Source organism: Pseudochaenichthys georgianus, chromosome 3, assembly GCF_902827115.2.
Source record: "Pseudochaenichthys georgianus chromosome 3, fPseGeo1.2, whole genome shotgun sequence".
NCBI classification, from domain to species: domain Eukaryota; kingdom Metazoa; phylum Chordata; class Actinopteri; order Perciformes; family Channichthyidae; genus Pseudochaenichthys; species Pseudochaenichthys georgianus.
This window is the reverse complement of record NC_047505.1, coordinates 47,089,742-47,105,493: the sequence shown is the minus strand read 5'-3', so window position 1 is coordinate 47,105,493 and position 15,752 is coordinate 47,089,742. Positions and strand designations below refer to the sequence as shown.

The window sequence follows — 15,752 nt, the reverse complement described above, 5'->3', positions numbered from 1 at the left end:
ACACACAGGGGGAGGAAGAAACAGGGCCTGAAATGAAAGACAAGAGGTAAGTACAAAATAAAACACGTGGGTTTGCTATCCTGGCTCCAAAATGGTGGAATGAGCTCCCCATTGACATCAGGACGGCAGAATGCTTACACACCTTCCGGCGCAGACTGAAAACTCATCTCTTTCGACTCCACCTCGAGCGATAGAATTATTAACAAAGCACTTATATACTAGCACTTGAAATGTTTTTGCTCTATGAAACCTGATGTACTTATATGATTCTGTTTTCTTCAAGTTTGTATCTTCTTGGTTGAATGCACTTATTGTAAGTCGCTTTGGATAAAAGCGTCAGCTAAATGCAATGTAATGTAAAAACAGGAAATTACAGACAAAATAAGTAAACATAACTAACACATTTGACGAGACACAACACATTCCATGTCACTTGTTAGACGCTTTTATCCAAAGCGACTTACATACTCAATACTGTGGGCAATCCCCACAGGAGCAATTTGGGGTGAAGTGTCGCCCAGGGACACAACGACATGCTGACTGCAGTGGGGGTTTGAACCCCCTGATCTGAACAACGCACTAGTCCACTGCGCCAGAGCCTCCCTATTAACCTGATAGAATGTTATATTTTGCTGCATGTACCTTTTAAAGTTCTTAACAAATAATCTGAGGGGAATTTCTTGTTGTTTGTTTTTAACTTATGATATGTCATTTTGTAAAGCACTTTGAGCTGCATGTGTTGTATGAAAAGTGCTATATGAATAAAGCTTTATTATTATTATTATTGTGGGGGAAACTTCTGAAGCGATTGGAAACAGGACTCAGAGAGACACGAGGAAAGCTGGAGCTTTGATGGCAAACACTGACGGTTTATTTGGAGCTTCGGCCGGAGAATTGACGAGACAGGTGGTGTGTCACGAGTTGACACAGCGGTTGCCAAACCAATTCTGAATAACTCTTCTGCAGCTCGAGGTTTTAACTAGAGTGTAATAATCAACATTCTTCATCAGCGAGACTAAACAAATATGGACCCTGAATCTAACTAGAGCCCTCGTCCATAGGAAAGAATGTGCGCCAGGGAACCTACGTCCCTGAACAGTAAACTACCTCATGGCGGCTTGTGCTCCGTCATAGACTGGCAACAACAATGCGCCCAAGCTGCTCCTCCTTAAGAGAGATAGCAACAATACCCAAGGCCGTAGACCTATGCCATGAGAAAGGAGACAGTGAGAGGAGACAATGATGAACTTGGTTGAAGGTTGAATAGCTAAGCAAATTATTCCCTAACAATTATTAATATAAAGTAGGTAGGTAAGACAACATGGATCACAAGCCACCTACAAATGAGTGAGATAATCTCTTTTGTTCGGTGTCCCCATCCCCATGTCTGTATGTTTCCACAGTCGAGGGCCGTGATAAGCAGCGGCTTACAGGGAGCTGGAGTGGCAGGCAGACCCTGTGCACGTGCCGCCATCTTGTGCCCCCTATCTGGAGCCATGTAATTCTCGTTGTGTGACAGTGGTTCTCAACGTGCCTGAGACAAGAGGGAGGAATCCTAGAGGGAATTTGGCAGATGCTTAACCCACTCCAGCTCTCCATGTTTCAGATTGTAATGCCGCAGAACTGCTCGCTGGGTATTACAGGAGTTCAATGAGGGGATGAGAGACCAACAGATAATTGAATACTATTATTACTGGGGAATTATTATAATACAGGACTATGTACTACAGTAATATACTAACAATTACAGTATTCGACTACGGTGTAATTCAGGTTTATCCTTCTTCTACTTTCAAGTCAGAGATATGAACCTAGGGTTACAAGAAAACCCTGATGTTATAGAAAAAAAGAGAAAAAGCAAACCACTATTGTTCATCACAGTTCAAGTCTTATTTCATATTTTAGAACACATAATATAAACAGTTGAAGAATACACATTTAATTGATTTGACCAATTGTTCAAGTCACTTATCAAGCAACCAATGCAATAATAATATATGATTTCAGTTTTTTAAATGATTAGTCTGCATTTTCTGTTTCCTATTATTTAAATGTGTTATTTGGTGAAAATAATCAAGGTGAATATTTCATTTCAGGACGTTGTTTTTGCCTTATTTGATTATTTAATAAACTGATCTTTTGACTTAAAGAAAATAGTTGACAACACATGAAATAATAAAATCTAATTGATACAGAATAACATAATGTGGCTTTTGTAATGTAGAAATACCTACTGTAAGTAACAGTTACTAGCACTGTCAGTACACACGAGTCATGAGGAAAATAGGACGCTATGTCCGCTTTTGTTTTTTTTCCGTTTTGATATGAACTCAGCCTAACCCGCAGTCAGATACATCTGCAACAAATTGAGTTGTAATCAGGTAGAAAAAGCTTTGATATTCTGCATGAAAGGCTCTGCTTACAAGCAGCAACAACTGGCATCAGAAGGATATTTTTAGCCGAGTGAAAATCAATCTAATAAAGCAATTTTTCATCTCAGCAGGAGTCACACTTCAACCCCTAGTATTTAATGTGATTGTTGGCCTCTTTACTTTGTGTAACAGTTAACAGGCAGCCTGATTCCTTTTTAAGAGCTCATTGAAGTCGGCTTGCTAGCTTCTGACAGCTCGGGCATTTATCACATGGTGCCACATTGTAATATAATTCTATTCAGGAAAGATTATACCCAGGCTTTCTGATGATAATTTCACCATCGTTGAGCGCAGAGCTTTCTTTTTTTCGTCCTCGTTTCCTATTTCCCATCTGTAATCTTCTGAGATGTCCTAATAGACTGATTCTCTTCATCATATTCAAACGGGGGTCACTCATTTGTTTCCTAACTAAAATGTAACCCTTTACCTGGACATCACCTCTGCAGGAAAACTGTAAAGAGGGTCTCGTGGCTATATGTGAAGTGGAGCTACCATGTTGTACTCATTAAAGATCATTTACAGTGGATTAATGCAGGGGCCTGTATCATCACATCCAGTATGAGGAATTGTCATGCGGCGATAGTGCTGAAAAGATCAACATGTATCCACCTTTAAAAAAGAAATGTGTTGCCATTTAGCTGTTAATGCTGGCAAATTCAATTCACAATGCAACTGTGATACACTGTAAAGCAGGGGTGTCAAACTCAAGGCCCGGGGGCCAAATCCGGCCTGCGACTTCATTTTATGTGGCCCCACAAGAGCTTGCAAAGAATATAATATGTTTGTTATACGGTTACATGGCGATTTACAGAAGCACGTTGCCCATAAACTACATGTCCCTCAATGCATTTCTCATTTGACTTTTTTCTCAGATTTGACTTTTTTTTCAAAATGTCACTTTTTTAAATTTTGCTTTTCATTTTAAATCCTTTTGGGACATTCTCACTGAAGAGACTTGCAATTATTTGCCCTAGACTTCTGCTTTCAGACCGTGTTAATTATGAAGTTATTACCCTATCCGATAATAATCCAATGCAGAGGCAATAATGTAATATAATACATTATTTTATATATATTAAATATGTATTTTTATATAGTCTTAAAGTTACAACCGGCCCTTTGAGTGCAACCATAATGTGAATGTGGCCTGAGATGAAATTTCTGCTGTAAACTAATGTTCAATTGTATATCTACATTTTAATTTTGTTATGGCTGTTTAATAAGCCGGACCATCAATACACAGGCCAATGATTTATGTGGCTACACTGCAGATAAGCCACTCGTGCTTCTTCACTGACTGATCGTGTATGCAAATGATTCAGTGTTGCTGAATGCCTCTGTGGAATATCAACATGCAGCATGTTTGGCTTCTCAACACAAAAACCCCAAACAAAGTACAGAGCGCTTGGCAACAATCAAAGACGGCGGCTCTCGAGCATTGGCTAATGAGTGGAAATGTCTAAATCTTCATATTTCATGGTCTGTAATCTGCAACATCAGCTCTGCATGTGTTGAGTCAGCACGCCAAGTGAAGTGTCTCTTCTGAACACTGCAGTGTTGTTTGGAAACAAAGACAGGAATAGGGCCGAGATGAAAATGCTTGTCATGGCAGAGCATTTAGGAAAACATACTTTTCAGAGTTGAAATAAAATGTAATTCCCTTTGAATTTTCTTTACACACTTAAATGACAAACAACCAATCCTTTTTGGATTGAATGTGTTCCAAACACACACTGGTTATGATGATAATTAAAGCTTCTCAGTGTCCTATGATTACACACCTGTGAGTTCAATAACAATCATAAGAGTGCCCTGACAAGAGAGCACAGATTAATATAAACAGATACACTATTATTCATTATGTAAACATCTAATGAATAATGATATTTCAAAGCAGTGGACTACATTTGTTTTCTGCATTGTCTTTACCCTCAGAGACCCACATAGGTAATTGCCGTTGTTGTATATTTTTGTGTCTTGCCTTATAAATTGTAATTTCTTTACAGTATAATCAAGTTGTACACATCTCAGATATCAGCACAACCTCAGCTAATGATATATGTCAATTATAGACTTATATAGACTGTGGATTCTTACCCAATGTGTGCCATATATCCCTCTACCATGCTAGAGTGGATTTGTTGGTCAATGTTTGTAATAAGCTATTTATATTGACCTTATTTCAGTCATATTACCATTGTCACATTGTGCATGTTTAGGTAGATCACATGGAACAGCTTTATGTTACTTGAACTAATATGACAACAGCGGATACAAGCGGCCGAGATGGGTTTTCTCCGCAGGGTGGCTGGCGTCTCCCTTAGGGATAAGGTGAGAAGTTCGGTCATCAGGGAGGGACTCGGAGTTGAGCCGCTCCTCCTTCGCGTCGAAAGGAGCCAGTTGAGGTGGTTCGGGCACCTAGTTAGGATGCCACCTCCCTAGGGAAGTGTTCCAGGCACGTCCAGCTGGGAAGAGACCAAGGGGTAGACCTAGGACCAGGTGGAGGGATTATATCTCTTCGCTGGCCTGGGAGCGCCTTGGGATCCCCCAGTCAGAGCTGGTTGATGTCGTCAGGGAAAGGAAAGTTTGGGGCTCTCTGCTGGAACTGCTACCCCCGCGCCCCGACCACGGATAAGCGGGAGAAGATGGATGGATGGATGGATGGATGGATAATATGACAACATAGAATATCTCTGTCTAAAAACAGATGTGTATAATAACTCGGTGTATGATGGCAGTGTGTTGACGTCTCAGCAGGTTTCTCTCCAGGCTCAGCAGAGAGGAACAGCTGTCTCCGTTATGGCGGCCCTATGAGAACAGCCTCCTGTCTTCCCAGAACTCCAGGTATTGACCAATGGATTGTCCACTTCTTGAGTGCATGGATTAGGGTATTAGTCTAACACGGAAAAGCAGAGCGAAATCTCCAGGAAGCAGATCTCATTGTCACACAACTGATGCGAGGGCCAATGACAAAAAGCTCTGTGTCTTTGAAGGAGCTAACCCTGATAAGAAGGGAGGAGGAGTGGGTATAGTAGGAACGGCTGCTATCTGGCTCCCACAGCCAGATGAGCACAAAGTGAACTCGGGGAACACCTTATCACTGAGGCAAGATAAATGAACGAATTTCCACTCGTGAAAATTAATTGCAGTCTGCCGTAATAACCTTTTTGCAGGCTCGCACCTTGGGAAGCTGGGGAGCCTTTTTTAGCAGGCTGGGGGATTCTTAAGGAGCCTTAGGGGGTTATCCCAGGAGCGGCTGCAAATGGCTTCGGTACCACATGCTGACTGGTGCTCAGACAGGACAGCTGTTCAGGGTACTTGGCAACGAAACATCTCTAAAAGCGGAGCAGCAGACGAGTGGAGAGTGCTGAGTTGGGAGAGGGTTTGCTCCCCTTTCATGAAACAGATCAGCAGCATTAAAGCCATTTCAAACCGAGCACGTACTTTCGGAATAATGGGCCTTTTGAAACAGTTGGCAGTCCCCTCATAAACATGAAATAATGTACAACGAACACTGTGACGACTACCTCAACAACCAGATAAAGTGCAACATATGGCTGGAGACTGGCCAGCAGCTGGGATGCTATGAAGATGGTGATGTAGCTGGTATGCACTTGACTGCGTTATATTAAGGAACAGGTCTATTCCACAATATCATTACACTTGGGATCAAACCTTTTTTACTGACGTCAGTACACAGTCCCAACTATTGCGTGGGGTGCTACGGATACGCTAGCAATAAAGCCAGCGTACACACACTCATATGGAAGGGGCGGTCTCTCCCCCCAACAACAGTGCATTACATAACTGTGCACATCTTATTTGATAACAACTATATCCCTTGGTTACTTGAACACGCTACAATATTATTAACGGGTGTCCTACCTTATTCAAATATATATATACAAAATATTTGTATTGGAACAGTTTTCGACGTAGTAATGGAATAACATATTTCAGCCACACGCAAAATCCGCCTATGCTTGGGATCAGGTTAGTTATTGTGTTAAGCCCCTTAAACAATGCACACCTGAACTAGAATGCATGGTTGTCATTTGAATGCAGATTTCCCATATGTACGTACAGCAGCACTCTGGTGAAAAACGTCATGTACCTACTCACATGGTATATTTTTAGTATTTTTCACCTTTTAAGCCGGTGGGAATCTGGTGGAGAACTAGTTTCTATATTACTCACCCCAGGATTAGTGAGGTGTTAATTTATCCAGTGCCCTTTTCTCCTTTTGAAGATGTAGCACCACTCACCGATTACGTCATCTAATCTGTTCCTTTGCTCATCTCCGGTTCCTTTTCTCTGCCCTCTTTTCCTCCCACTCTACCTCTTTAATTTGGGTGGGGTTTCTGGAACCTCTGCCTTGATTCCCTCATGTCATCTTGTCGCATCTCCTCACCACATTCGAAGGGCAATGAGGCAGCCTGGCAGCTCAGCTCATTATCGCCCACACTGGGCCCACACAGGGCATGGCACGGTGGAGCTCCTCTCGGGCCTTTACGGCCAGCTGCCAGGGCTCCGTGCCCCTCGACTGGGGAGGCTGGGGTTCCTGTCTCTATATGGATGGTTCAACCGCAAACAAGCCCATCCAGACAAAAAAAAAGTATGTTGCAGAAGCTGAGAGGCCAACTTTCCCGTTTAGCTTGCCATATTGCTGTCAAAAGAAAACCCTTTAAATGTATCTCAAAGTAGATTCTTACTGTCTTCTTCCAAGTGTTTTCAAGCGACATCAAGTGAAACAAAGACACAGTACTTTGTGAGATGAAAGGCAATGATAGGAAAAACCTTTTGCAAAAATGTCAAAATGTATTTTGTTTCTCAGACTATAATTCAAATCTGAACATGCAGCCATGATACATATGTGCTTTTGTGTAATTTCCCTTTACTATTTATTTATTATTAGTATTTTTTATTGGTGGTGGGGGGGTGTGAAATATACTGCCATGTTTGGGATTCGAACCCTCATACCCACAGCAACACTGGATATTGGCTGCCTGTTCTAACCACTGAGCAATACAGCTTCCTAATTTCCCTTTACCTTGCCTGGAAATATTAAAGATTTTGTATTTACTTTAGTAAAAAAGTCATCTTTTGATCATTGTTTGTCGGTCCATGGGTACAACAGAAACACACAGAATCTACATAGCAAAATTATACTTCCTCTTAACATCATCCAAAGCATTATTGGACCGGTAATGTTTGTTTTAATCTAATATTTATTTAATTTGTTTTGGTTCATTAGCCTTGATGAAACTGCAACACCTAGATATCAATGTATTAAATGGCTGCACACACATCAAGATAATTCAATTGGGGTCGAACTGCTCCATTGACAAAATAGAGCTTTAAGATTAGTGCGAGCATCCTGCCTTACCACCACTGTCCTCTCTGAAAGTAAAGTAGGGCAACACACGTCAGACACACAACATCTTGACTTACCTTCTCCTGGTACTGCCGTCGAGATGAGTCTATGGATTGGATCAGCGCGGTGGCGTGTCCCACAAACATGGCGTAGCAGGTAGCTCCCACAATCATGCTGAGGATGGTCAGCCACACGTCTGTCATGCCCACCGGGGGGTACATGCCATACCCAATACACAGCATGTGGCTCATAGCTTTGAAAAGTGCGTAGGAGTACTGCTGTCCCCATGTGTCATTCTGGATGAAAACAGAAGAGGGTGAATTAGGGTGAGTACATTGCAACGTTAATCTTTCCATCCTTCCCACTCCCTCCCTCACTCTCATTGGGGTGGTGGCGGCACATTAAAGGTCAATGAGCACCCTGACAGTCGACACACATCCAATTGCTTAAGACAAAACAAATGGCAGACGTCCACCTCGCACCGCCTTGGTTCAATACAGAGCAGATGGCAGGGTAAAGCATACTTTTCAATATGCAAACATTTGAAGCGAGCAGACATTTGGGCGAGAGCCTGAAACAGAGCCCTGAGACTGGGCGGATGGAGCGTGAGACACAAGAGGCTTGCGTGCCGGAAAGTAGGTCAGCTATTTAGAAACGTGATTTCTCCACAAGTTTTCTCATTTGTAGATAAATTGCCCCTTTTCCTTTAGATCCCGGTGGTAGTTCATGGCAAATCAATATCAACTCTCTCCTAGGGGTGACATGTCCAAATTGCTTTCAAACTCATTTCCACAGCGGTAAAAAGTCGGGAGAGATAGCAATTTTATTAGTGACCTCCTGAAAAGGTAAGGAGCGATGACCCAGTAAGATAATAGGACAGCGACTGTAAAAGAAGACAAAACGTGTCCTCTAATGATTCCAATCAGAGACAAACCAACCGTGACTGAGTAAATACAAACTCTTTGTCTCGCAGGTAATGTAAGCAAAACACGAGTTGCTTTCCATCAGAGAGGTGCCTGCCCTCGAGGCTTGAATTAATTCACAAAGATATATTTGTTATTCTGTCACATTGAGAGCCATTCTTTTAGTAATGCAATTAATTAGACAGTGTTTACTGTGCGAAACAAAACAAACTCCATTTTGATGGTAATGAGAGGCTCCAGCTCTCACACGGGATCTGAAACTAAGTACATTATGAGTGTTCCTGCTCACATCTCAGGGCCTCTGCTCTCCTAAAGGACCGTAGGTGCAGAAACCTGAGGACGAAGACTAATAATAATTCTGCTATAACGCTCTGTGGAAGTTTTGGAAAACACAACTCTGTGCTGTAACAACAAAAGAGTAGAAAATAACTTAAAGGTCCCATGTCATGCGTTTCTGGTTATTACCCGTCTCCTTGTGTGATATGTAGCTTTTTCTGCATGTAAACAGAGTCACAAACCCTCAAAGTGCACCCTGTAGCGAGTAAAACACAGAGAAGACCTGTCTATGCTGCCCCAGAACGCCTCGTTGGGGATTTCTCTTATTCCATTGTTTACTTCTTGGGTATAGTAACATTACGTCCGTGGAGCCGTTACGTTTGGACCAATCCGCGGACTTCCTCACACACACACACACTCGGTTGCGAGGCTCGCTGCTGCGAGGAGCGGGACACTGGGAGCTGGCTCACTGGTGTGGGGTCGGCGAGACAGCGAGACACAGCGGAACTCAGCCTGGGCACACACACAAACTCCCAGCCAGGCTGCGGGTGTGTGTGTGTGTGTGTGTTCGGGCTGGGTTTCGCTGTGTCTCGCAGACGACCACTGGGCTCACAGGGAGGGGGGGGGGGGAGCTCCAACAAGCCGTTTAGGACAGAGAGTGAATACACAGACTATACAGAGATGCTGTGAGAAACCAATGTGAGTTTGGAAAATTGCACAATATACATTTATTTTAGTAGACCTCAACAATAGAAAGTAGAAATGGCCATGGCATGGGACCTTTAATATATAATTTCGCCAGAACTGCATGAAATCCTCTTGTGACAATTAACATGTCCATATCCCAGAGTTGCTGAGTGGATGTACGTATTAAATGATTTAAGTAATGGAAGACTCGATTTTAAAGTTTTAATAGCAGTAAAGTAGAGCTGCTATTAAAAAACCTAGTAAAGGCAACATTTCTCTGAAAATGTAAACGTTTAAAACATAAATATATGTTTCCTTTCTTTGTTGTGGTTTTGTGTTTTATTCCAGTTTTTTTCAGGACCTGCATTGTACAATCATATCCTTGTTTTCAAAGCTGCAGACAAATATAGAACATGTTATCTTTACCCATGCATAATGTACTACACCTTCATGATGAGTCACATGTGACATTATGCTGCCTGACAGCTCAGCCTTATGATACTTAAAATGATCCCATTGCAACTTGGCTTTATGCATATTGAACTAATAATAAAATGCATCTGTCATAGCGGTGAAGTTGAAACAAGTGGAAGGGGAAATTGTATGCTATTAGAAAGTCTGAATGTAAACATTTAGCTTTAATCATATTAATCCAGACAACTGAAATAATAGGCTGCTGGTTTGAACCCCGGTCCTGACGCTGTCCCTGAGCAGGACCGCCTCACCTGACTGTGTGTGTCTCTGCAAAGAAAACAAGCTAAAAGTTGCTAATGGGTGTAACATCTCAAGGGACAGTGGTTTGCAACATCTGTCATTTCCTCTGATTAAATATAACAAGTGAGCATGTCAGGGAGCCAGCGAGGCATGATGAACCAAATGCATCGTACCTTGAGCGATGTACCTACTCATGTGACATCTGTTCTGGCACGGAGAGCTGAACATACAGCTGACGAGAAGCTGCTTCGTGTGAAACTCAGAATCCTTGAATTGTTGTTTTGCTGCCTAAACTTAATCTGTCATCTTTTTTATAAAACATTTAGCATTTTATGTGTGATTTAAATTATCACCAACAAAGAGTCATAAGCCCGTATCAAATTAAGTTGTAGAAACAATTTGTTTATTTCTCTGCAAAGAGAATTGAGACAGAGTAGGATCTGATCATTGTGGACACCGAACCTCTAAATGCAATTGATTGAGGAAAACCTTGGTTTGAAATGTCACCAATAAAACTATACAATCCAGGAAGCTTCAATTCAACCGTGGGACGTCTTTCAATTGTTTACCAAAATGCGTTGCCGACCTCACTAAAGCCCAACTCTGCTCGGTTGGCACTTCCATCGACACGTACATTCATAAGCTATCAGTTAGGGAACAACTCTCCTCGGAGGCGTTGCTTAAGGGTCAACTATCTGTGGATGTATTGGTTGGTTGAACTGAAGAGAGAAGCAGTCACTGATGTCAGATCAGTCACTAATAAGGCCCCAACCACAAAACCTGACAATAACTCGGATTCCTTCGGTGCTGCACTCTTGCTTATTTAACACGAGAGCCGTCAGCTGCGGGTTACTCAGAGTCGCACATCAGGTGTGACACAGTTCGCCTCCATAAGCAAATACAAAATAACTCTACTATGAGTCAGGCTTTAAAAGAGACTCCAGCAGCTGTTTTAACAATAACGCTAAATTAAAGCACAGCATGGGCGCTCACTGGAAACCGTCAATATTCTACCAATATTGAATGAGGCTATTTGTCCTCCTTAGAAAATCGATGTGCCCCACACAGCCTATGTGTCTCTCCCCTCACAGTATGGACAGATGTCAGGAGCTCCAAATAAATAACAATAATCCGCAAATTGAATAAATGTGGGCAAACGCAGCAGATAAATATATTTGATTTAGGGCTTAAAATGACAGATATGCGATGCGATCTTTCCCAGGATGCTAAAGGGCTTTAGTACAGTAATTACTGAAGCTGACAGATGAGATAAAACAGGACTTAATCTGATCAACAGGCACGAGGACTCTGTGCAGGAGAGACACTTACCACCATCTTATTTTTGGACACCCAGCAGTCGGCGGGGAAGTCCTGCAGCATGGGCACCAGGAACTGCAGGCAGCCGTCCCAGTGACACAGCAGCAGCATCATGCCGATCAGGTTGACGATCCTCACCATGGCGCTGGCGAGGTCATAGGTCATGTGGAAGATCTGAGGGGTGGGAAAGGAAGGAACCAGGAAACGGGTTAGTGTTGGGGAATGTTTTCAAAGGCCCATGACTTTGACCCAGTTTATCAGTTCAAACTGTCCTGACTGAGCACACGCACCTCGTAACCTTGGCTGCTGTGCTCTCAGTGTCCTGTCTCCCTGTTCCTGCCTGTTGGCGTCAGCTGATAGAGGTGTTATGATTCTATCTTGTTATGCAGCATGTTGATGATGCTCTCTGAACTAGCTAAATACAGGGGTCTGGGGGAGAGTTCTTCAGAATTGACGTGGCAACTCTACCGTGCGGTCAGATCGTGGCTGCTGCGACTTGTGATGTGAATTCTCCGGCCGAAGCTCCAAATAAACCTCCAGTCTTTGACATCAACTCTCCTGCTCTTCCCGTGTCTCTTCCCTGAGTGGGTGACTCCCACTGTATTGCTGCTACACAAGTTTCCCTTACAGTTAGGATAGGATGATTCAACAGTGACATCCCTCAATCTCGCTAGATTACAAAGCACACACAGGGAGATTTTCCTCCTCCACAAGCACGATTTCTGGGTTTATTCTTTCATCACTTCATGCTTAGCGTGTGCGCTTCAGGAATCAAAAAACAATGTACGTAGCATCCAGAAACCATGGCTTTTTCACAGTGCACACAGATGAGCTGGTGGATGCAGATGTTGCATTTGAGAGCGGTCCACTGGGGATGGTCGGCAGGCAGAGCTTTGTGTCCCCTGCTGCTGACTCGCTCTTATCATCAGCCACTCAGACAAACACAATAATGCTACAAGGGGAGAGGTTGCTGTGCTCCTGGGGTGAGAGCGTGCACAGGCTGAGTTTGTTAATCCTAATGATAAATATACTCATAAAGCGCTCCAGGACTTGTGGGCCTGTGTAGATTTTTAATGGCCTCAACCATTCAAAGCCTCTTAATCCCATTGAAAACCACGGTGTGCACTGCTAACCGCTCCTTATTAAAATCCACTCGGCGCCTTCTAAGCGCTTGTGACTGAGAGGCGATATTTCAAACCTTGCTTTGTTGTTTGGCGAGATGTAATGCAGAACACAAACATCTACATATTTGTCACCCAACGTTAAATCTTCCTAAAGCATTGGGCAGGTTTTATTTTGCTCGGTTTCCATCCGAAAGCATACAGATGTGAGCATGAATGCATCTGTGTGTGTTTTCTCTGTGCGTGTCAGGAAGGAGGCGGGATCAGGGCGGTGTTTTTCAGGACAGTGCGAGTACGGCTGCATGATCAGATCACATCAGTTTAGCTCCGGCAACAGGCCAGCATGAAGCCAGAGTCTGGGAACATGTGTCTGTGCAGGGATGGGAAACCGGGATCTGTTGGAGTGGACAGAGGGTGTCGTTTTTCTCATACTGATATTCTGAACAATCTGTGCTGTTGTATTTGCTGTAAAGTGTCTCTACTGTAGGCTATTTTTATTTTATGTACAGCACTTTGGCTCGACCAAAAATCGTTTAGAAATGTGCTATATAAATAAAACTTGATTTGATTTGTTTTGGACGAAGACATCCCCCCCCTTACACACTCTTTGAACGTCCTCACAAACACACACTGAAACTCAGCACACTGTCCCTTTCCTTCCTTCTTTGGGCTTTTGTTCAAAATGTTTAGCCTGAGGCGTTTTACATCACCTAAACTGAATCATTCGCTCAGCTGCACCTTTTCTCTCTCAAGCCACCAAATCCCTTAATTTTCTACACTTCTGTTCACCGCAATTCTGAGCTAATGTTTGTGTATTTTCCTTAAACTGTGGTAAATACTTTATGTTATAACGTCACATTTCCTGCCGGAGTCCTAATGGCATTCCTTAACATTAAAGTGTTAAATTCACTCTGTGGCTGATGAATAAGTCACGAGGCGCCCCTCTCCACTTCCTACTTTGAGCTTGATATATTTTTCATTTGTGAAATCGTATTTCCAGACAGGAAAAGGAAGCTATAAAAAACATTGATTTTAAATCTTTAAAAACGTCTTAAGCCAGACGTGAATTTAAATAGAGCAATTACTGGGACATTAAGGGCTGACAAAGATAGTACGCACATGTTGTTTACTATTTAAATTACTCATTTCAGATTCTGACGTAATTAGCATAGACGTTTTACATTTATCCTCAGGCTGTTTGCACATTTGATCTCTTTATGATTGGTGCTTTGTAGAGGGGGATATTTAGATGTAAGGGGGAGATACAACATCTCACATTCTCACGTCTTAGTGGATTCGATTTCTGTTGAATTTCCAGCTTGCTTTGACCGAGAATGAACATGAACTGAGACTGATAGACACTGCAGCTTTAAAAAATAAATAAAAAGGTTTAAAAAAAGTTAATATTATTTTAATATCATTTTATGTTGCATACTTTTTATTGTGGTAATGTGAAAGTAACAGGAACAAAATGGAGACTTACTGTATTTCTTTATTATTGTGATTCTTGGATTAGGTTTCTGAATATAATTTTTTAACAGATTATAATTCATTGTATTAAAATGTATTTAAAATAACCCTCCCAACACTGCTTACGGAGCATGGGATGACTGCCTACTGTTTTTAGTGTGTCCGTCCCATTGCTTTGTGTCCCTGAATCTGTCAATAAACGGAATACTACTGGACTCAATACAGAGTCAGGATATTTCTGAAGCAGGTTCAATTCCTTACAATATGGTGGGGGTTACTACTGTCCAACAGTAACATTTCGTCTGTAGATTTTCCCTCGAAAGGCCTCTGGCACTTCACCACTGTGTGGAGGGTAAAGCCTATGAGAACTGTCACGGGTAATGCCATGCAAATCTCCAGTTTGTAACCCAAAGTGCGCTGTCACCAGAGGAAGGTGATTCCCCTATCTCTCTCCACAGCTTTAATCAATTCAAATACACCCCGGCCAAGCAGGAACAGACTTTGCAGTTTACGAAATATTGTTCCAGAGATTGGCTCTGTTAGAAGGTTGTTAAAGGATCATTACTCTGAGGCAGGGAAATGAGGTGTCGGTATATCTCCCCCTCTCCTTTTATTTCCGTCGCCTCTTGTGAATTAAAAAAATAGCTACAGACATCAGGACAAAAGTGCTCTGCGAATGTAACATGCACTGTTCTGTAAAAAATGTACACGTGCAGAACATGTAACAGCAACACACACATGCATGCACTGTTTGCATTCCATAACATGGCGTGTTACATGGAGGATGATGGATTGCTAACCACTTTCTTTTAATTGATAGGGACTCAAAGTGAGCCTGGCAGTATCAGCATCAGCATAAACAGGAGAGCTTTGATTGATGAGGGTATGGAGACGCAACACAACAGCTTGTTGTTACTCTCACTACCCTCAGTAGGCTCCACATATGAGAGGCCATGCTCAAATCCACTTGCTTTTTCTAATCAAAAACATGGGTCACATCACGTAACCTATAGGCCGTCAAAGGCAATGTTTCGTAAATGCAGCTAATGAAATAGCAGCTAAATGGTAATAAGCACTTAATCGTGTAGGAAAAGCTAATTTAACCAAAGGAAACATGTGAGATGGAAATGAAACATGGTGATAATGTTAGCACTATGACTACTGCAATAACTAAAACTTTAAACCCTGTTGTGTACCATTGCGTCTACTAGAGGTGTAAAAGACAAGTAGTTATCTAAAAATGTATCTGTTCAAATTAAAAAACTATGTTGTGAACAATTTGTTTACAATTTATTTATCTTGTGGTCATAAACACTGATATACAAATATTTGAATAATAACGGACACTTAGATATGTGAATTTTGGTGTTTACAAAAAACATTTTGGGATATGGGTACATTCCTACTGGGTCAAACTACTCTACTAATACTAAAAACA

At 42.1% G+C, this 15,752-nt stretch overlaps 1 protein-coding gene across 1 annotated transcript in view; it reads right to left on the bottom strand.

Annotated features, from left to right (window-relative positions):
• The window catches only part of hcn4 (hyperpolarization activated cyclic nucleotide-gated potassium channel 4), a 93,824-nt gene that overhangs the window by 30,911 nt on the left and 47,161 nt on the right, over positions 1-15,752 (bottom strand). Inside the window, exons 3-4 of the mRNA XM_034112451.1 lie at positions 11,736-11,897; positions 7,884-8,102 (exon numbers count right to left, since the gene is read on the bottom strand). Of these exons, the coding sequence (XP_033968342.1) occupies positions 7,884-8,102; positions 11,736-11,897 (381 nt within the window). The remainder of the gene's footprint in view (positions 1-7,883; positions 8,103-11,735; positions 11,898-15,752) is intronic.